The sequence below is a fragment of the Melospiza georgiana genome, chromosome 1 (assembly GCF_028018845.1).
Source record: "Melospiza georgiana isolate bMelGeo1 chromosome 1, bMelGeo1.pri, whole genome shotgun sequence".
Lineage (NCBI taxonomy): Eukaryota > Metazoa > Chordata > Aves > Passeriformes > Passerellidae > Melospiza > Melospiza georgiana.
In genome coordinates this window covers 29,558,281-29,580,684 of record NC_080430.1, presented here as the reverse complement: position 1 = coordinate 29,580,684, position 22,404 = coordinate 29,558,281, and the positions used below count along the sequence as shown (strand labels likewise).

The 22,404-nt window shown below is 37.5% G+C and overlaps 1 protein-coding gene across 2 annotated transcripts in view; it reads left to right on the top strand.

Moving 5' to 3' along the window:
* AGMO (alkylglycerol monooxygenase) overlaps positions 1–22,404 on the top strand; it is a 185,407-nt gene that overhangs the window by 57,204 nt on the left and 105,799 nt on the right. For both annotated transcript variants that reach the window (XM_058024879.1, XM_058024870.1), the window contains exon 4: positions 18,076–18,179. In XM_058024879.1, the coding sequence (XP_057880862.1) occupies positions 18,076–18,179 (104 nt within the window). The remainder of the gene's footprint in view (positions 1–18,075; positions 18,180–22,404) is intronic.

The window sequence follows — 22,404 nt, the reverse complement described above, 5'->3', positions numbered from 1 at the left end:
ATTTCTTTGTTCTTAAGTTACGTTCCCTAGCATCTTTTCTTCCTGGCTCATTCAGCAGTACTGAGGATAGACATAGCAAATACATAGCTGATGCTTATTTATAAAGAATTTTCCCTATCCCTTCTGCTTGCCCCTGGAAACTTCTCTCTTATGACCTCAACATTTCATTCAGTCAAGTCCTATAAAATTCTATTTGTGGGAAGTACTTTTTATGAGAGAATATAGTATCATTTTCCTTGGGTTTTGGCCATTGTCTTCACAATTACTGTGTTAGATTTGGTTGCACAGATGTTGCATTTTGAGCTGAAAATTTTTCATGGCAGCTATGTAAGGCTGCCTTAATCACAACAGGCTTCCTCAGCTGTCCCTTAGCTGTGACCTATGACATCTTCACTCCCTTACTTGTAAACCCATTTCCTAATAGAACCCAGCAGATCTTGTCTATGATAAATTGTTATTCTGGGTTGCAGCTGGAGATCTCATCATACGTGCGGTGTATTCTGGGGCTTATTCATTAATCCAGAGTAGTGGCCACAGGCAAATCCCTACATGCACCCTTCAAGTTTTAGAGTTCAGTTGTGATGAAAACTGGCCTAGTAAAATTGACTATGAGTAGGATCTGTCTTCACACCTCTGCTGCAAGCAGCATGTGACTGTACTGCAGGGGAATGTCATTAGGTAATATGTAGCTACATTCTTACACAGAAGTACACAAGTATGGGATGATTATGAATGCAAAATCTTAAGTGCCTGTTGCTCAGATTTCTTGATTTTAACATTTGAATAATTTTACCTTGAAATAAGCTATTGTATTAAGAGGTCAAAATTGCAATCTCCTTGTGTGTTGTACATAGGCACCTGTCTCCTGTATTTTAAGTGATTGTGTACTGATCTTCTGGGCTAAAGAAGCATCAAATCCATCTTGATGTGTGAAGTGATAGATTGAATACTTATGGCACAAAGGAGTATTCCTGTTCTTTGTCAAGGGCTTTATCAGTAAAGATGGTCATGAATACAAGATGGTGCTTTTTGACCATGCTTTGATTGCCACGATTGAATAAGAGGGGTGAATTCTAAGCCAGAGTTTCCCATGAGGATGTTGTTGAGGTAGGGCAAAGCCATGTCTGGGAAAATCAGCAGCAATGTATAAGCTGGAGCTGGTGACTTGCTCCCACAGGCCTTGGAGCTGTAATTTGGCCAGTCCAAAAACGTGGTTGACACCCAGAGATCAAAACATTGGACATCAATGTCTAATCTGTATAAATTAATCCTTTTGGTATTAACAGTTGTTAATACCAAAAGGATTAACTTATACAGATTTTGGATAAAGGTTTTAGAGGAAATAAAAGCCAGAAATTCCAGGACAGAGCAGATATATTTCTCAATAATACTCTTATTAATCTTTTCAAGTACAAACAAAGATTAGTCACTAGGCTAGTTTTTCTTGTCAAGACTTCCTCCAGCATTTTGGCTTATAACAAAAAGTTCTGAGGAAAGCCACTCTTCTAGTACTCTGCCATCTGCAAAATCTTTTCTATCCAGAAATACAAAATTAATGTGGCATGTTTCTGAAAGTGACAAGGAACAATCTTCTGGGTATTTATAGTTGGCGATAATACTGATTTATCTGAGAATGTAGTGCAAATGTTTGCCATTTGTGGTTCATTCTTCAAGATGCAAGAAAACCCCTGCACCTGTGGATTTAGTGGTGCATGAGGTCATAAACTGCATACTTCTTAGGTCATGAGGTTGGCAATTTTTACATAAGCTCCTAATCTGCATAGGACATCAATGGTGTGAAATTTTCTGGACTTATAGTCCAAGCAAGTTTTCTTTGTCTCACAGGTTTTATTATCTCTTGTTGTTCAAGTCTAGGACTGCAGGTCGAGAGAAGACAGCCTGTATACAGTATGTACACACTGCTGAGGCCTCAGCACATTGCAGGATTAAGCCCTCACTGAAAAGCTGTTTGTTTGCTCTAGTTTGGTAAAACGAATTATGGTAAGACTACTTAAACTGTCTCCAAGCTGCTGAAGTAAAATAAGGCAAAATACAGAAATAATCAATATAATAGTAAATCAGATCACTTTCTGATTTTGTGGTTCTAATAAAAAAAATCATTACAGGAACAATAATTACTTTTTATTATTAAGCTGTATTGAAATGAAAGTTTCTAAGAAATTTTAATGAAAAGAGACTGCTCAAAAATATTTATACTTTTTAAAAGTGCCAATGCTCACACCAAAATCACTCTCTTTTTTGTTTTAAACATATCTTTGTCCCTGATTAGGCTCCTGAAAATGTGAGGTCTTTCACTTGTTTTCTCTACTGGAAGCGAAGAGAGTTGAGTTAAATGTGAACAGGAGGTTGTAACCATCCTATTTATTTAGTGGTTTGGAGAATTCTTGAGGAAATGTACTTTCTATGCTTCTAATTTTGTTCATGTTCATCTCTTGATCTGAGTCAATTAGGATATCAATACACTTGAAAATATGATCAAAGAGTCATAGAAGAGACTGTGGTGGCTGGCATAGAGTGTGATGGTTTTATCTTTGCTTTTGTGATTCAGTTTTTAAGTGTCCTGCTGATATTCAGACTGATGATGTACAAACATTCTGCTCTTCTCCACTGCATTGGAACAGGGGAGAGTAAGTAGTCTACAATAAACATTTTCATTAAATTATGAAAAGGCAGAATAGAATCTGTATAAACATCTGTACATACAGTACACTAACACAATATTTAGCTGGATGATTGAACAGGATTATGGCTGTGGCCTTCAGGAGAGACCCTCAACTATCTATCTCTCCTTTTGGCTGCACAGTAAGTTCTTCCAGCAGTTTTTTGCATTAATGCTTATTTTATTGTTCTGAATTAATGAGACTGTCATAAAGTACTGGAATATATAGCATAAACAGAGTTCTTTCAGTTGTTCAGATAGTTAGACAAAGGTTATTAATACTGTACATGGGGAAAAACAAAGACAATTTAAATCTCTGTGATTCTGATTGAAGAAAACACTTGAATACACAAATAATCACATTTATATGTGGGGAAGTCCCAAGGTGAGGACATCCTTAAGGTACAACTGCTCATCTGACTTTCCTTAAAATGAGAGAATGTTGGAATATGGTGAAGGCTTCCAATCTCTGAAGTTTTGCCTTACCACAACAGTGGATACATTTATAAAATAGAACAAGAAAATTCTTTGAATTCAGATACCTAAAAACTTTGAAATGTGACAAAAACCATGTATTGCCTGCCTGTTGTGACATTTCAGGGAGAGATGCAACTCTGAGAAACTTACAGTCACGTCCTGTGACTGTAATACCACTCAAGGGTTTTTTTCCTGTGCTACTGGGAAAGTCTCCTTATTGCCACTGATTTTTAGCTCTGCTCACTTCACCTATCATTCTACTCACAGGCCAGCCCAGTATATCTAGAAGAAGTGTACTGTCTTCTGTTTTTCACTATAAATGGTAAAAAAACCAGCCAAAACTCCATACCATGTGTCAATTAAAATGTTTGCTTGTCTGCAGAGCCAGGATCAAGAAAATTTGTGGAGTTGTTAAAGCTGTCCCTAAAATATGGTCTGTACTGGGAGCCACAGCATATTTTGAGTTTCGAATTCTTCCTCCAGCATTCCTCTGAAATAATTATGAAGAAATTAGGCAGCAATCAATAACTATGAATATCAGTGGCTGTGGGATGAACCACATTCTATGCATGCTTCAATAGAAACATGTGAAGAGTAGGTATAGATAGTTTATACATTTTTGTGGTGTGTTCTAAGACTCTTCACAGATGTAAACTGGTACTTAGCAGTTCTTCATGTGGCCTCAATGTGCCTGCACCTGGAGTGCTTGAAGAGCTTAGACTTTAATTGACCAAGATGATATTTAAAATGTAAATAGACATAAATGCAGAATGATTTCTAAAGTGTATGATAGGCGCAGCTTGCTTTGTATTATATAATGTGTGATATCAAATTACAGTGGAGAGTGTTATTTTGGAAAATAGTGGATTTCTCTGAAGGCTGGTCATAATACTGTAAGTCTTCACTCAGTTAACTTTTTCACTAGATTATTGGGATCTTTATAGCATCAGAGTATACCCCACAACTGGTAAAGTTTGCTTTGCTAACAGTAATCCAGATCTGCTGTCACAGAAAAGCCACAGAGCCACAGTCATATTAGTCCAAAGTTCAAAAAGTTCACATGCAAAAATTGCTTGTATAGTTTTGAAATAAATTAATGCAAATTGGAATCTTAGAGATGTTACTTTTTTCTGTGCACCTGTGAAATACCATTCTGATTTTAAATTTATTGCCTCTGAACTGTGTCACATGTTAGATGAAGGAGAGATTTAGACATGGTTGGTGCAGTTGTAAATTAATGGGTCATGCAATCTCTGTGACTACAGGTTAGTCACGCCCATTAATTTTCCTTCCAAATTTCATCTTTTAATGCAGGAAATATGGTTTGACTTCAGATTTTGTTTGTATCTAGTAGCACTTAATCCTCTAGATTAAGTTTTTGGCGATTTTGTTGGTTTTGTTGGGGTTTTTTCTTTCCTTTTTTTTTATATGGTTAGCTATGTAATTGGTGTTTTTAAAGGCAAAACTTCTTCATTACACCTACTGGTTTCTCCTCTGCGTTGGCAGCATTGTAAATTAATAAGTAGAATTACAGACAGTGTCATGATAAGTTTTAATGTGACAATGAAGTGAGAGCATTGATCTTATGCAATTTGAGTCAGAAAAATCTGAACAGGTAAACTATTTGTAATTTCTTACAGCTGAATAGGAACATAAGTAATATTAGTAACAGAAAAAAGGCCATCTGGTCCAGCTTGCCTGAGTTTGTTTGCCTGGTTGATCATAATCTCAACCACCTGCTTTTCCACTGAGCTCTACTTCACCAGCCCTATCTAATTCCAGAAACAAATGTATCTGTCTCTTGTACACCTTTATAAATCTTTCCTTATAACTTTGAATATTCAGACCTTATGTCGTCTTATGGCACAGAAGATCCACAGAGTCTCGGAAGAGATCAGAGCTGTTAGGTTCTATAAGCTCAGTAAATGCACAGAAAGAAGTGCTCCTGATCTAAGGGTTTGAATCTAATTTCAGAGGAAGTATGTAGATGATTAGAAGCCTATTGTAATAGAATTAGCTTAACATCTATGTGGTGATGTGATTGCCCTAGCCAGTTGCAAAATGCAGATGTTTGTTTTGCTTTTAGATTTGGAAACAGACACCTGTACTATTTATAATGTGTACTGATGTTATGCCAAAACATTTATTATTATTAGAGCCAAATTTTATCAAGACAATACTGTCTTTCTTGCAGTGTTGGTGGGGGAATAAGAAGAGTATTTAGTACTCTTAAACTACAGATCTTTTTTGGCTAGTAGCAGAAGAAGTAAACAAAAGGACTGTGAAGTAAAATTTTCTTGGTATAAACTGATGAACAAAAAAATGTTTTATTCTGACCATATCTTTCAATTCCTACCTGCTTTATCAGACATGCTTCTAATCTATGGCATTGATTAAATAATTTGGGACATTACTGAAGTGGGATTAAAATTATTTAAACAATCACTTAAAGTTTTGATCTGTTTCTGAAAGATCATGTCTATTTTTATATCCTTCAAGCTCCTTATAAACATATGTGAATTTACTGTTTTGATGTATTTCAGCAGCTGTCTCTAAGTTAGGTTTGCTTGTGTTTCTACAATGCCCCCCTACTGCCTTTTTTCTTAAATTCTTCTTTTCCCCCGCTTTTTTCTGCCTGGAGGTGAAATAAAGAAGGTTCCTGTGCTATAGCCACTGTCTTAGATGTTGTGATATTAGAACCTGATAGTTTTACTGATTTGATTATCTATGTCCTGATTCCCTAGTGTAAGCTCCTAGCAATACCTCTGGAGTTTTGGCTAGAGAATATTCTTAGCCTGGACTGGCAGAGCTGTGCTCTGCTTCCCTCTGGCCACTGTTTTGCTGTCACTGAGTGTCTCTTGGCTGGGAATTTGAAAAAAAAATTGCTGGGATCTTCCATCAAATACTAATTTTGTGGTGAGATGAACACAGGGTAGTCCTTTAACTTAAAAGGTTTGAAAGCTCCCATGCTGGGTATAGAGATAATGGATACTGGAGTGCATATAAAATATCCTATGAAATTATACATAAATGCATACTGTTCAGTATGTCTTAACACACTGTAAAACTTTGTACTTACAAGTATGTTTTCCATAAAAAAATCAACACTTTTCAGATAAAGATTCTCTGTTTCCCTCTCCTCCCCTGCTAATAGTAGGTGGAGATTGTGGAGTAATAGGACTTTTTTGGTAGACTAGAGTTGAGTTTGGCTCGACAGCACACTCGTTTTGGGTCAGTTCTTTTGTCTAACAAAGGATTTTAAGCAGAGATCTCAAAGCAGCAAAAAAACCCTTCTGTTTTTATATTGAAAATGAAATACACTACCCTTGCCAGATAATAATCACGCTGTATAGAGTAGAGGAGCCTATTTTTCTTAGGCAGATCTGTTTCCTATATACAACTTCAGTGGTTGAGGTAAGCCTGCAGTCTAGTATCCTGCATTTCATAGCTTTAGTGCTGACTTTTGTGTGATTGGAAAGTACAAAGTACAATAGTTGCATCCTGCATTGAGCTTTCAGTCTTAGCTTGTTCTGTAGCTTAGAGCAAACAGATAAAGGATAAAAAATGAATGAATTTACAGTGTACAAATGTCATAATTAATCAGCTAAAAATCTTTTTTTTCCATACTTGCTATTTTCTGTCTCTGAAATCCTTTTTTTCCTCTTAGCTCTGGTACTAATTATCCAGCCACTAGCTATTGGTCTTCAAAGTCAGAAAATGCAACATCATTCAGGAGACATGTGGCTGCCAAACCCAGTGAGCATGTAGGAGTAGTGCCTTTACAGGTCAAGTGCTAGAGCTGCTCTTTGACAAATCAGTCTGAATTAGCATCATAGGAGTCTGTTGGTATTCCTGCTCCCCCGCACCTCCGGCTTCATCTGTTAGTGCTTGGTGTTGCCAGCCATTGTTTTGCACTCCCAGACCTGCAATCTGTTTCAGTGCTTGCTGGTAGTGCAGGAGCACCTTCAGCTCTCCAAACTTATTATCAGAACTTACAGCACACGTTGAAATGAACCCCACACATGAAACTCTACTGCGCATAGTTTCACCTGTCTCCTGCTAGTAATCATTTATCAATATTTTGGGGAAAGAGGAAATGTAATAGAAAGTTACTCTTCTGGCTGATATTTGGATACTGATACTCCTGATATTTGGGGTTCAAGAGTTAGCACAAGTAGCAAGGGGCACTCAGTAAAAGTCTTTCTTAAAGGCTGTTTCATGCCTTTTGGTTAAATGTGAGAATGTTGCCAATGCCTGTATCCCTGTGGATGGCTCCAATGTTAAGACCTTTTTGTATAGTCCTAATTTAGGCTCATGTCTGCTCCCTGCTGAAGAGACAGGACAGGGAGTGATGGGAGACAAAACCTTGAAGATAGCATTCTGGTGCTAGAGGCATCCTCTTGATAATCCCAGCTGACACACTTAGGAGTGCACTCTACCAAGCAGATCTCAGCTTGATGGAGTATGGAGGCAAATTTGTGCCTTTCTTCTTCACATTTAAATTGAGGCAGCCTGCTTTGACTATTAACTGTGTTCTGCTCTCTTTATCTAATCTATTTAAATGGATTCCATGTCCTTCTTGTTAGAATGATAAATGAAAAAGGCTATTTAAGTCTTAGCATGCTTAATAGTGTCCAGAGCATCCATTACAGATGCAGCCATAGGTAATTACTTGATGGATACAGAGGATCTGTGGTCAACTATATGCTCTGAGGAAAGGGAGCATAAAATAAGTACTGACAACACTGGTCCAAATGTAGTTTGTGGAAGGTCAAGTCTCTTAGCACACATCACATATGCTATAAATGAAGTGGATGAAGTTCCAAATACAATGGAATTTACACTGCTTAATAAGCACAAGGCTTTCCCAATATGTCTGTAAATTTCTGTAGAATTGTTTGCAAATCTAGTCTGCATTTCCACACATCTGTCATTCAGGAGCTTAGCTGAAGAAGTAATTTAAGACACTTTGGAAGAGATTGGAAGAGAAAAGTGGAGAGCCAATTCCTTTTTTAATACCAGAATAAATTGACTTACCAGTTAATTCTTACTGTATCTAGTTTGAAAAAATGATCAACCAAATATATGAATGCAGGAATTCAGCCTAAAAGGTAAAGGATACATGAAGGGGCCATGGATATTTCCTTTGAAAAAGTATGTTTATGTTTATGCTTTTAGGTTGGAAGACTTGAAATCATTCCAGTTCTTCCTTTTTTTTTTCTTTTTTTTCACCCTTGAGTGTGCATTTCCCTAGCATTTTTTGAATATATTGTTATGAGGGGCAAAAAAAGTAAGTTTAACGTGTCTCAGTTACTATCAGTTATTGTTTTCTTCCTAATATCCTCCAGCTTTATGTTGCTTTAACGTATGCACATTCAGAGTTTTGAACATTGTGGGAAAAGGTTTCACTGGTATCCATTCTTGCCATTAAAGTGCTTCCCTTCTGAATATTGCCTGCCAAAGTATGTGGTATCCTGCAGAGCAAGAGGATGAGGACATAGATTGCAATGAAGCTGAACAGTTTGCACTTCCTAACAGTGACACCAGACATCAATCTTTTGTAAAGACAGCCCAGAATACCGGAGGAGAACTCTCAAACCCACTCCCCCACACTAAAAAACAAAAGGAGAATTATCTCTTTTTTTTTCCCCATTTCATTTCAGCAATTTCCTTCTAAGATCCTCCAAGATGAATATGTTCTCAAATTGCAAAAGCTGACATTTCAGTGGCTGAGACTCTTTTGGGGAAAGAAAAAAAGAAAAAAATGGAAAGACTTGAAGTAAAACTTGAGTTTTAGATTTTTTAAAGTAATTTCTCTTTTTCCTTTTGAAGTTTTATTTAATTTAGTCTCAGTTCTCTTTTTGTCATCAGGCTAATGAGTACAGTGCTAATTCTGTTACAGTTAATGCACTTCACACGTTCATGCCACAGTTTGACCTCAGTATTCAGTAACACTAAGTTACACAGGCTGGCAAGTGCTCAGAATTAAAGACTGCCAGGGCTGTCATTGCCCATACTGGGGGAAGCTTAAGTCAAGTCTGCAGCTTGTATAAAGTGGCACAGACTTATAGAAGTCATTTTGAAACAGCTGCTGGGGATCTTCCTTACACAGAAATTTGTTACAGGTTTTATTTTAATGCATAAGTGTAATTTCACAACACGATGATTTAGGGTTGTGAAATTCATGAGCCATATTCTCCTCTTTGTAGTAAAAAAGGAGCAGAAAACAAAGTGCTACAAAAAGTTTCTACATCAATGAATTTCAGAAGTTAAAATATGGTGTGTCACTCAGTCAGGAGGCTGCGAGGTGTAAGGTGGATAAACCTTGTTATAACCAGGAGAAACCTTCACTGAATAAAGGGTATTTGTAAAAAATTGAGGCCAGTATTTGTGGAAAATGCTTGATAGGGCTTGGGACTGGGTTCTCAAAGAGGATTTTATGCTATAATCTGGTTATCCTTGAAAGTGCCATGGCACCATTTTTTTCTTTTTTTTTTTTAAACAAATCAGAGCTGTTTTAACACTTTTACACGTTAAAGAATCTGTTATGAAGTCCTTAACAACTGAAAAACAGAATACCTGAATCAAGCTTTATACACATGTGAAAGAGACAAGTGAAAGTGCAACAGCTACTGCCATCATGGTTCCTGATGGTGGAGAGACTCCTGTCTTTACAGAGGATTGTCCAGAGCTCAGGGAAACAAAGCTTTGACCAGCTGCAGAGCTGCTCCAGACAACAAGAGCACTTGAAAATTGGCTTCAGGAAGGTGTGAGGAACAGGCTGGTCAGGCAAGTTGTTGTAGCAGAATTTTTGTGAGACCTACTGTGGACTGAAAGACTTGGCAAATGTTCCACTATTTTCAGAGTAAACTTATATAGACAGTACTAAGACATAATCCCTATTGTATTTTTCTTAATTTTTTTAATGTTTCCTATTTGTCTTTGTGGAAATGTCCAAATCCAACAATTGCGTGCTAAAATTGCTTTGAATCCTTTATCTTCTCAGTATCTTTTCACACAAAGGAATGCGCGTTCATTTTCTGTTAGAATTATGAGTGAAGTCAGATATTGAGTCACTGTTACTTATTTCTGAATCTTACCTGATAGCCTTTATTCCTTTGTAGCTTTTCATGGTGTATGTAGAAACAGACTGTTCAGTTCCTTGAAACTGTATGAAAAGCTCATGGGCCATGAGTTAACACTGTCCTAATGTAATAACTGAGATTTTTACTCTGATTTCCATGGATATAACAATGCTGCAAGAAGTTTGACTCATGTAGCTGAGTTTCCAAGAGAACTGCTCCTACTTGTTTCAAGAGACTGATTCTTTGGGTGTGCTGTGGCTTTTTCTAGCCTTCCTGTTGATGTCCCATGCTTATGAGGATGCCAGGAAATAACATGAGGCACGCATGGGTTGAGAGGACCATTATTTTTGACCTGGTGAGCCTCTGCTTTCCTAACCACATGATCTTTTAAATATTTTACAGATTCAGAAGCGTATCTGGGTATAATTCGCAGTCCCCTGGATTCTTGCTAGAAGGGGATAGGATCTGGCCTGTTGTTTATTCTGGGTAGCATGTGTAATACTTTGGCTTATCTTGATTCTTCCCACGTTTCCCCAGACCATTCTGCATCTTAAGTTTTGCAGATCTTATTGTGGACTTTTTTGTGTGGGAGCAGATTTGTGTTTTCAACTGGTATGGCAGCAGATCAAGCAGGAGGTTTTGGCTTGTGCATACATTCTGGAGGCAGGTTTTGTGGAAGGTTGCTTGAATTTTTGGCTTACAAACCATGGGAGTATATACCATGTATTACTTGATTACAAGTTAGCCCACTCACTAAATACTTTGCTGACCACATAGAGTAACATAAGAAGAAGGCTGAAAAACAGATAATCCTGACTAAAGCTCAGAAAGAGCACATCTCACATCCCAGAAGGATCAGATGCTGAACACCAAGTGAAATTTACTAATTAAACTGTTGAATTGTGATTGTACAGACCACAGGGTGTTTCTTGGTAGCATAATGTTCTTTTGATACTGGCTTTGTGACAGGCTATATGATTGCCTGTCCTGGCATTACCTGGATAGAACAACATTTCATTGCAAAATGACCAAGGAGGACTAGGTAATACTGAGGCTGAAAAAATGCTTTTGAGTTGTTCCCCCTTGTTCTGACACACCAACTTCATGAGCAATGGCTGACATTTTAAACACTGGTGGAACTCCTACTTTCTAAAGGCTGAGAACTGCTCTGGGTCAGGAACATGCACAGATAGGTGCTTCTCAAGAAGAATGAGAAAAAGAGAAAGGTTAAGAAAATTGTTTGAAGGTCTATAGTAAATCAAATCTAGTTCACCACTTGAACTCAGGTCTCCTTACAGCCTGTCTTTGGTTTACAAATGTGATAATCTTGAGAATAAAAACTGCTGACACTCACTGTAGCCAGGGCCACAATTTAAGAAAAATGTGTCTTATTTAAAAAAATTAAAAAAAAACCCAAAAAAACCCCAAAACAAACAAAAAAAAAGTGTACATTTCCCTGTATACATGCTTCCTGGTGTGTGGTATATAACAGAGCCTTCCAGATAAATTCCTTGGATCCAGTTCTGTTCTCATTAAACCCGCACAGCTCTGTGCTAACACTAACGTAACCGAGGAAAGAATTTTTCCTATAAGAATTATATTTCTAATAAGCAGGAAGCAGAGCTTTTTGGCAAAATCAGTTATCCTGCAACTCTGCCTGAAGAATACTAAAACAAAAAACATAAAGCAAAATTGGCTCAGAAGAGTCACAAAACAGGGGCTACACCATAACAGACTGAACAGAAGAGTTCCACCGCAGTTCATATCTTCTTCTGTTGTGGAGATGATAGCTAATCTGTTAGATTCTGGTTTTATGTGAGGTGGATCCCAAATAGGTCCCACAATACAGGCTTTTTGGCAACTTTCATTAAAATATATCCAGTAATTGTCCTTTCCAGTAACAAAATTTAAGTGGTACTGTATTGCAGGGGTTGCTTGTCCAATGCAAGTGTAGAATCAGAGAGGGAAAAAGATTCTGTGAAAAAGCTCTGCATGAGAAGGGATTTATTCAATTTCTTAAAAAGCAGCAATAGTACACTAAATTGGGAAGAGCTGTTGGCTCCCTTCAAGGCAGAGGCCCTGCAGCAATATCTTGCCAAATTAAAGGTCTGGATGATCATCAGCTACAGGAAGTTTAACAAAGACAAGTAGTGAATTCTATACCTAGACCAGAACAGCCCTGGATGTACAGACAGACTGGGAAATGAGAACCTGGAGGAGAGGGCCAAAGAAAGGGACCTGGGGGTCGTGGTTGATGTCAGGTTGAACACGAGCCAGCAGTGCCCTGGCAGCCAGGAGGGCCAACCCTGTCCTGAGGGGCATCAGGCACAGCATGGCCAGCTGGGCAAGGGAGGGGATTGTCCTGCTCTGCTCTGAGCTGGGACAGCCTCACCTCGAGTGCTGGGGGCAGTTTTGGGTACCACGGTATAAAAAAGACATTGAACTGCTAGAGAGTGTCCAAAGGAGGGCAACAAAGACCATGAAGGACCTTGAGGGGAGCCTTGTGAGGAGCAGCTGGGGCCACTTGGTCTGTTCAGCCTGGGGAAGAGGTGACTGCGAGGAGACCTCACTGCAGTTATAACTTCCTGTGAGGGGAAGTGGAGAAGCAGACACCGATCTCCTCTTTTTGGTGAGCAGTCATGAGGCATCAGGGAAGGTTTAGGTTAGATATCAGGAAAAGGTTCTTCTCCCAGAGGGTGGCCAGGCAGTGGAACAGGCTCCCCAAGAAAGTGGTCAGAGAACCAATCCTGACAGAGTTCAAGAAGTGTTTCAGCAATGCTCTCAGACATATGGAGTGATTTCTTGGCACTGTCCTGTGCTGGGCCAGGAGTTGGACTTGATAATCCTTGTAGGTCCCTTCCGACTCAGCATATTCTATGATTCTATGGTTCTATGAACACATCAATTAGGAGAAGGCACTAAGGTAGTGAGTAATCAAACAGTTGAGGGTTTTTGGGAATCAGAAAATGTAATAGTTTAGCAAATAAATTATTTAAATGCTATGTATTTTGCTGTCTTTTATCTTTTTAGGTAGGATTGAAATGCATAGAAAGGAGGTGACTGATATTTCTACCTTCCAGGCCGTTTTTCTTTCCTCAGTCATCCTGGGCTTTCTACTAATTCTGACTAGAGAGAAGTAGACCCAGGAGAGGATCCCTTTGTGATTGCTTTTAGGTGAACACAGCACAGAGTATCTACCTCTGAAGCCCTGTGGGTTTAGGAACAGCAGATTCCATACTGGGGTCAGTTGGGGCCATGACATCTTCTAAAAGATGGCTAGCATAGCAAAACTGAAGGCTCTGTTTAAATTTAAGTAGGTGCTGAAGGGAAACTTTCACCTGTTCTCCTAGCTACAGTCAGTGTTAACTATGAGAGAAAACAAACTTTAAGTGACTCATCAGCTGTATTTTTTTCCATATTACTTAAGATCCAGGTCTTATAAAGCTTGTATGCATATTTTAATTAAAAGTTAATTTCTAATCTTTTATAAAAAAGAGGCATCAAATCTTTACCATTTCACTGATTCTGAGGATGTCATAAAATGGCTGTTTCCACTGAAATCACTCCTTAAAATGACTATAGGTTTTTATTGGCATACAGGTTTTCTTCTGTTCTTAACCAAAATGTGTTGAGTTATGAAAATTACTTAAAATTACTGGCATTAACTGTATTATGTGTTCTTCAAGAGGAATCTTATGTGCACAATGAATGTTTCCTACTACTAAAAAAAATACTTAAGAAGTAATAAAATATGGCCCAGAAATTGGATCTGTCTTAGGGTTTCATAGAATGGAATTTGATTAGTAATGAAATATTATTTTTAAATTAAAAAATTAGGCCTAAGTCAAATCATTGGTCACCTTACCAATATGATTTTGAAAGTGTGTGAAACATTACATTTTATGAATTAATTAGGAGGACGAAGGAATGGAGAAGAACAAAAAAATGATAACATGAATAATCTTTCTTCATTTTGGAAAATCCAGAAAAGAAGATAAATGGGACTGCTGAAAAAAGCCTGGCTTCAGCTTCTTGTTAGCCAGTGCTTCATTGCTGTTACAAGGCTACTAGTAAGTTCCTTCAAAGCCTGTGCTTCTCCATGCTGGTTCCCTCAGCCTCTGATTTTTTTTCTTCTAATAACAGAATTTGTACATTGAACTAATGCTAAAATGAGAAATCTTCATTTTCTTTTGGAATAAATTTTAGGATACAAATCTCTCAGCTGCTTGGAGCCCACTGATTTTAGCAGGCGTCATTCTGAGATGGTGTCAAGGACGCTTAAAGGTCTAGAAGGAAAACTGAGGGCCAAATCATAACCTGTCCTTCATTCAGCAGTTTCTGTGTAATATCAATTTTCCTTTGTCACCTAGCTACATGGCATCATTTATTCTCTGTTGGGATTACATGCTGATTCTTTAAATTGGGTGATGGATGGAAATATTAATTGGTTCAGTAGATGTCGGTAATAATAGTAGTAATAATAATAGTAATAAATTCAACAACTTAAGTACCAGTCAATTCAAGTATCAATTTTTGGTACTCCAGTACCAAAATGCAGTTGCCCTGTTGTTCCCCAGATGAGAATATCTCATCATGTCTCCATCCATTCACAGGAAACTGGGGAAAGCCACAACAGGAAAGGAGGCCCTTGCTGTCCTGGGTTTTAACTTGTATAACTTTCCTCACAACTACATGAAAAGGAAATGCTACCTTTATCTTCACTGACAGGTAGTTCTTCATAATAGCAGCAGATGTAGAGGTCTTCTGAGACCCAAGTGAGTCTCAGGAACTTAAAGGTGGTCCTGCTGTGAGCAGGAGGTTGGACTAGAGACCTTTGGTGATTCTGTCCCACCTGAATTACCCTATGATTCCATGAGATTCAGTCTCCTCAATGAAAGATAGGGGGTTTGTGTATAGTGTATTGAAGCTACCTATTTTTTAAATTGTATTTAATAATCACATTTGAATTATGAAACATCAAAAATTCCATTAGAACACTGTCTCAGTGGCTTCTCCAGTTCCATCGCCTACTTTTTTCCTGTGGCTTCACAGTAGGATTTGATAATTTTATAAAATGCAGTAACACTTCCTGTTTTCTGCATTACTTTTTTTTAATCTGTGTTGGTATTGGCTCAACCTTGCTTTCTTTATTGATCATTATGTAATAATACATAAGAGAAAGTCTGTGTGAAAGAGTCTTATTATAATTTTATCCCCATTCAAATAATTTTTTCATTTTCTTTTAAGTTATCATCATTAGAAATGAAAAAGTGAAACCACAAGTCTTCTGTAGAGACATGCCATTTCATTTCTCTTGCAGGCAGTTGGTGAGCAGTCAGCTTTATTCCATGAAGAATGCTCGGTCTGTTTCTTAGATTTGAGAGATGTCTTTTTGGCATTATGGTTGTAATATTTTTAATATACTAATGGTTACAAACTGAGTTTTGGGGTGATCTATTTCACTCATTCATATTATTCTTCTGCTTCAAATAAGTTCCTGATGATCAGTTTCTTCAGATTAATGTTAATACATTTTTTTTCCAATTGAGTCTGCCTATTTCTCAAAGGAATTTAATGTAGTCTGTGCCATTGGTGTCATCAACAATAGGATTAAGTAGTAGAATTTAATTTACTGACCTATAAAAGAACTCAGAAATAGCTGTAGCAGTTAAATTACTTGTGGAAGAATTGTTTGTTTGTCTCCCCAATATTCCTGTGGTGCATTTTTGAATGATAGATCATTTAAGCTGGCTTGCACATCTGAATAACTGACATTTTACCAATGTTTGGTTACCTTATTCCATATACTTGTTAGTGTAAGGGGCAGTTTAACTGAAAAATGAATCCTAATAAAACGCCTTTTTAGTAATTCGTTTTGAAAACCATTTGACCTTAACTACAATGAAAGTAGACTGTAAAAATCATCATAGATTCCCTTCCTTGAACTTTTCATAATGCTGAAAAATGACTGAGGGAAAGAAGAAAGATCCAGTTACTGTACCCTGTTTGCACAGCTGTACTTCATTGAGTGGAGGCTTGTGTTACACACAGTTTGTGATAGGAAGTAAATGCTTTTAAAACAACTAAGGAGACAGGTCTTTAACCTCCACCTTTTCAATGCTTTTTCACTCATTTAGCTTCTGTCGAGGTCTTGAGAAACATTTCAAACACAAATTATTATTGAATACTGAAGCTCACCTGAATAATTCGTTTCCTGGTTTGTTTGTTAGGCTGAGATGCATTGAGATGAGGTTGGTTGGTTTTTTTGTTTTTGTGGTTTTTTTTGTTTTTTTTTTTTTTTTTGAGAGACATTGCTAATTATTGATATAGTGAACACTTGTTCCTTCAGGAACAAATGCATTTAAAGAAGAAAGAATTCTTAGACTCAGTGTCAAGTGTTATTTGATAGTTGAAATTACACATTTGTTTCAGCAATTTTAAGTATTTTTAAGGCCCTAGAGATAATTTTAAAATTATTTTGTGATATTAATTATTGAATTGTCAAAATTAATTAGATTTAAAACTCCTAGTTGTTAGCATGCAAGACTGTTACCTCCTATTATAAGAGTCCCCTAAATGGTAAAGGTACATTCAGATTCATTTAGAGGATTTTTTTATTTACTTTACACTAGAAGTATGTGTTAATCACCAGACCTAAACTATTTGATGTAAACTTGGTTGCAAAGAATTACAGGACTTTAGACAGCCATTATAAAATAGTTTTCTGAATGTGATTCTAATGTCTGCCAGAGGCACTTCTCTAATGGCTCTGGTGAAACCAGGTCAGTGGCGATGGGGGTGTGCAGCTGGCAGACAGCCACTCAACTTTTAATTTCTGTAATCGGCTGAGGCTTTTGTGTAATACTTCATCCCTTGAAGTACATGAGACCTGAAATAAGAATTATGATAAATAGGCATTATTTGGGCTTCATTGACTGCATGCTTTTTCATTTTTTCTGTAATTAAGGTAATCCTTATAGCTGATGGCCATGACTGTTTCTGTTTTAATATCCCACTGCACACTGGCCAGATACAGTGCAGACAGGCTACCCCGGTCTGCACTTGTGTGAGAAAATGCCTTGAAATATAATCAGGATTTTGAAGTGTTCTTCATTTCAGTGCATTAGAGGTATCATGCCTTTAAAGGACGTGGCTGACACTGATTTTGCCCATATTCCAGCATTTTTTTTAACTGTAACAATAGAGACACTGCTCTTCTTTGGCTGTGTCAAGGCTTCCCAGCAAGCATCAGTTTGTTTTTTCCATTTGTCACTAGTGGGCAGGCAGTGGCTGTGTTTTGTGGTTTGTGGCACAAGTGGATTGAAGATTCACACATTCCAGAAAAATGTAAACATAAAAGCTGGCACCAGTTAAGTTGTTTAAATTTGATACATACAATTTTTGGAACACTTTGTGTGCCCTTCTAGTCTTTAAATATATCAAGTTCAAGCATGAGAGCGTCCTCAGTATTTGTCCCTCTCAATCCCATACAGAGCTCCAACTGACTCATGTTACCAGAAGTCGGATGAGGCTTTCTGGCTGTTTAATTCTCATCTCACACATCCTTCTGCTCTTCCAGCAATGATTTTAATTCCTGCTACAGCCTCTCCTTACTTCAGCATGAAATTTACACTGACTTGTGTGCACTGACAGACATGTAACCCTGCCTACACAAACTCAGCTTTGAGCATTAGGTTTTATTATTTTATGTTAATGTAAAATAGCAAAGTGTAAATTGGAGGATTAGTTGCTTCTAGCTTAAGAAAAAAGGGCCTTGCGAAACAAATGTTTCTTCTCTGGCATGAACCTCATTAGAAATTTTGTGTTTTGCAGAGGTTAATATACTGTGGGCTGCACACCAAGTACACCATAGTTCAGAAGATTACAACTTATTCACAGCCTTGAGACAATCTGTACTGCAGAAATACACCTCCTGGGTAAGTCGTAAAAGATTTGACAAACAATACCAACAAGTTTTAGTAAAAGTTAAAGCATAGCATTTATTTTCCTTCAAAGAAAAACATAATTTTTAAAAAGATATTTGACACTGAAGGCACAGAAGATGAAACAGAAGAATCTGATAATCATAAGGTTTAAAATATGTTCACTAATGTTGTACAGCAAACATGAAAATAGCAACAAAAGTTAAAGAAGGCTAATTATATAATCCTGCATTTATATTTTCATAACTTTTTAAGTAGAATGGAGAATTTTCATTCAGTTATTCATACATGAATACAGAAAAAAAGCAGAGTATAATTCAGCTATTTCAGAATATGTCTGTCTAGCTAAAAGGAGCAGGGACAGAAATAATCATTAAAATTTGCTTTGGACATGCATATGATTTATTTGTCTCTGCTCATTCATGTCATATCAGTGCCCTTGTAGGTAAGAACAGTATGTTACATAGCATTATTTCAGATAAAATTAATTTGAAATCGTGAGCTGTGTACATATTCAGTATTTATGTACAGATTTAAAAAATTATATTTCCAAATGCATTCAGAAATGTAACAATATTTAGGGTTTAGGTCTGCACCCAGGGTAACTGCTGATTTCCTAAGTTGAGCCCTCATGTTCTCTTTTGACTGTTTTGGGTTTTTTTAATCAGATTGTAGTTTGTCTGGTTGTGTATTCTTCAAAATTAATAACTTCAACATTTAATTTCCAGAGTTAGAGTTCAAAAGGGATATTAAATGTATTTACATATATAAATACATACATATAATTATATAATTATATGTATTCTCCAGTGAGGTATAATATGGGTGGTGAAGGAAACCCACAGTCCTTTGGCAATCTTTCTATCCAGCCTGTGAGCAAATGACTCAAAAAGTCAAGAGAGTGTGCTCACCCTTGGAAATCCCGTGTAACTCCATTAACTTGGGTAAAGTGGATTTGTGCTTATGTAACTGAACTGGACTTAGTCTCTTGTTCATAACTGTCTTAACTGCATGACATTAAATTAGTTAAAGTGCTACATTCCAGGGAAATTTTCTTCTGAAAATCATGAAGGAGTACTATTTCTTAGATCTTTTTCTTAATGTCTTCTATAGAAATTCTTGTTGTTTATTTATTAAGAAAATAATCATGTGATGTTAGCAAGATTACCTAGAATTTAAATTACTGTAATGAACAATAGCGGAAGGGATGTCTGTGACAACCCTGCTTCCTCTGTAAATACTGCTATGTTAAAGATTTAACCTTTGCCCATTTACCCATTGGGACCATATGTGCAAATGCTTAACAAAAACAATAATTCAAAAAAGACAAAAAGCCTGTGTTTACATATGGGTGTACATATGAGAACTTTGTCTGATGGCATGATTTTGAGGATGATACTTCAGAGAGCATAAAATACTCTGAAGACCAAGATGTTTGGCCACCTTGGATTCCAAAGACCATCCTCAGGACCACACTGATATCACTTGGCAAATAATATGTGTGCATTTAAAATTCATATGCTTTGTGCAAAGGGAAATGAATCTAGGAATACATGGTACTTTTGTGTGCCAGGTTTTTTTCACCAAGTATTTGATATTAACCAAAACATATGGTTAATGTAAATACTGTTTTGCCTCCTCCCTGAACTTTTCAGACATACACCAGTTTTCTTTCTGCAACGCCTTATTGTGCATGATCACAATTCTTGCTAACTCTTACAGAACTGCTATTTTTTGCACTGACAGTTTTGTCCAGAACCATGGATGGATCTGCCTTGAAGCTGAAACTCAGTGAAATCATTAGTTAATCTCAGAATTATCTGATCTTGTTGAGTGTGTACTATACTATTCAATGGGTTTGACATCCATTTTTGTGGAGAGTGTGAGGAACTTAATGGTAGATGGCGTGGGATTATGTGACTGTTCTGTTGCCAGCTCTGTTGTTTTTTAAGTTAAACATTGTAAGATAAATAAATCAGCACTTCAATCTATGACTGAAAAGATATGAAATGAAAGAGAATAGAAAAACATGCTTGACAATCAGTGGTGTGAGATGTACTCCTGATTTTGGAACCGAATGTATAATGCTTCATGTTGCTTGCATACACAGTGTTTCTGTTTCTCCACTGGAGGGGCCATGGAGGAGCAAATCTACTGTGTAGACTGAGAGAGACTGTTGAGGCCCCATTTAGTGGGAAAAAAAAGTAGATAATTTTTTAAGAAAAAGACAGCAAGCTAAAGCAAGATAATACTATATAAATGAATGTAAAAGTGACAAAACAGTCAGAGTGCAGTTGTGAGAGATTTGCACATGCTCTTTGAAAAGCTATGATTTTATGCTTTGAGTACCATTCTCAACTTTAAGGGTAAGATTTAATGCAAGTATTAAATTCATAATAATTTGGTCACTTTAGACGGTACATTTAGATAAAGTGTTGAACTATGCCTTGGTATAAAAGCAGTGGAAACATCTACATACAAGTCTGGAAATGGAATAGGGAACACAGTTTTCAGTGCAGTCAGTCACTTCTTGTCTACTGGCGAGTCTGCCAGGTCTGGGATCTGTAAAAAATGGGTTGGCTCTTTTGATTTTTTTAATTTATTTTATGCTTGCCTTTAACTGCTGCAGAGTTCTCACAGGAGCTCCTGCCCACACGAACTCGCTGTCAGCAGCTGCCCTGCAGCCCCCCATGCCCCGCAGATCCTCTGCAGCCACATCAGCAGGTGGCCCCAGAGACCCAGAATGGAAACTCACCATTCCTGCTAAACCTCAGGAGTTTCAATGCACTCCTTTTCTGCAGTGGAAGTGGTTATAACCTTTTACTTGCAAATGGGAGGGAAAAGGAAGAGATGCCCACATGGGAGAGTGGGCAATGGACCTTTCAAAGGGGCAATGCCTTTAGCGTGGGCACTCACAGCTGCAGTGTGGCAGCTCAGATGCAAATGTCTCTGCATCCCACTCTGGGTGCTTTTCTCATCAGCTACTGTAGCACTTTCCCAATCTCTGCTGCTGAATTCCAAAGTGAGAAAAGATCTGTCAGTGTGATAAAAGTTTTCTTGTAGTTTTGACCAGAAATTCCATTCTGGAGCCAAGAAAGCTTTTCCTGTGCAAACTTGTTAAAGCTGGTACATTGCCATGAAATCTTTTGATTTGGTGAATTGGCATTTCCAGTAAAGAACTGTTTAATAATTTTTTTTTCCTTGACGTTGCTCTTCTTGTTTCAGTGGAACCACAAATTGGAAAAGTCAAATCTTGGTATGGGAGAAGTTTTCATTTCTCCCTATGAGTTCCACTTCTGTAAATGATCTTTAAAATCCTTTCTGTGCAAAATAAAGCTTACACTGCAAGAAAATGCGAGGCAGTTAGTAAAGCATTCTCCTTTGACAGTTTCAAATTTACCTATAGATATATATAAAATTTCCTTCATCCCACCGCTTAGCAGGGAAATCCTAGTACTCTTGTGTAAAGTAAGTTAGGAAATAAATATGAAGATGATCCTTCTTTCCCCTTTGAGTCATCTGTAAATACCACCAAATTGCTTCTGATACTTTTAGGGAAAAAGCATATAATTTTTTAACCCTGCTTTCAATCCTGTAACTACTTCCATGAACAATCTGAAAGCCATCTGGTTTGGTTTTTTGGGCTTTTTTTAATCAATTTCCTCTCCATTCCTTTTTAAAAAAAATCTGCTGTTATCATGCCATTAGACAGAAACTTAGTCCCCCTCTATTACCTTTTAATTCCTTTACTTCTTGGAAAGCAGCTTCCAAGACAGAAACAGAAACACATCATAGGTAGTTTGTGGGGCAGCTGTGATCCATGAAGCCTTTAAATGTAGATTTTGAAATCCCAGCTGTCGCAGCCCTGCCAGGTGATACTGCAACGGCTTCAGGGTTTTGTCCTAGTGTTTCAGACAGTCTGGTGTTGAAGCCAGCAGACAAAGCTGATATTGCAATGTCCTGTTCCTCCATTGGTTTGTCACAGTGAGATGTGTCTCTGGTGACTTTCTTGAGAGAATCAGTCACATCACTGGGGTGGAAGTGCAGCTGTTTCACAGCTTTGGTGTGACTTCTAATCTCTTGGGCAGCCCTGTTGGCTAAAACTGAGAGAATACTGGTTTTACATGCCATATCCAGACCTACACTAAAGGAATTCCTGGTCCAGGAGGCCTGTCATGGCAATTGGAGTGCATTCTTAGATGTCAAAAGATTTGATTTT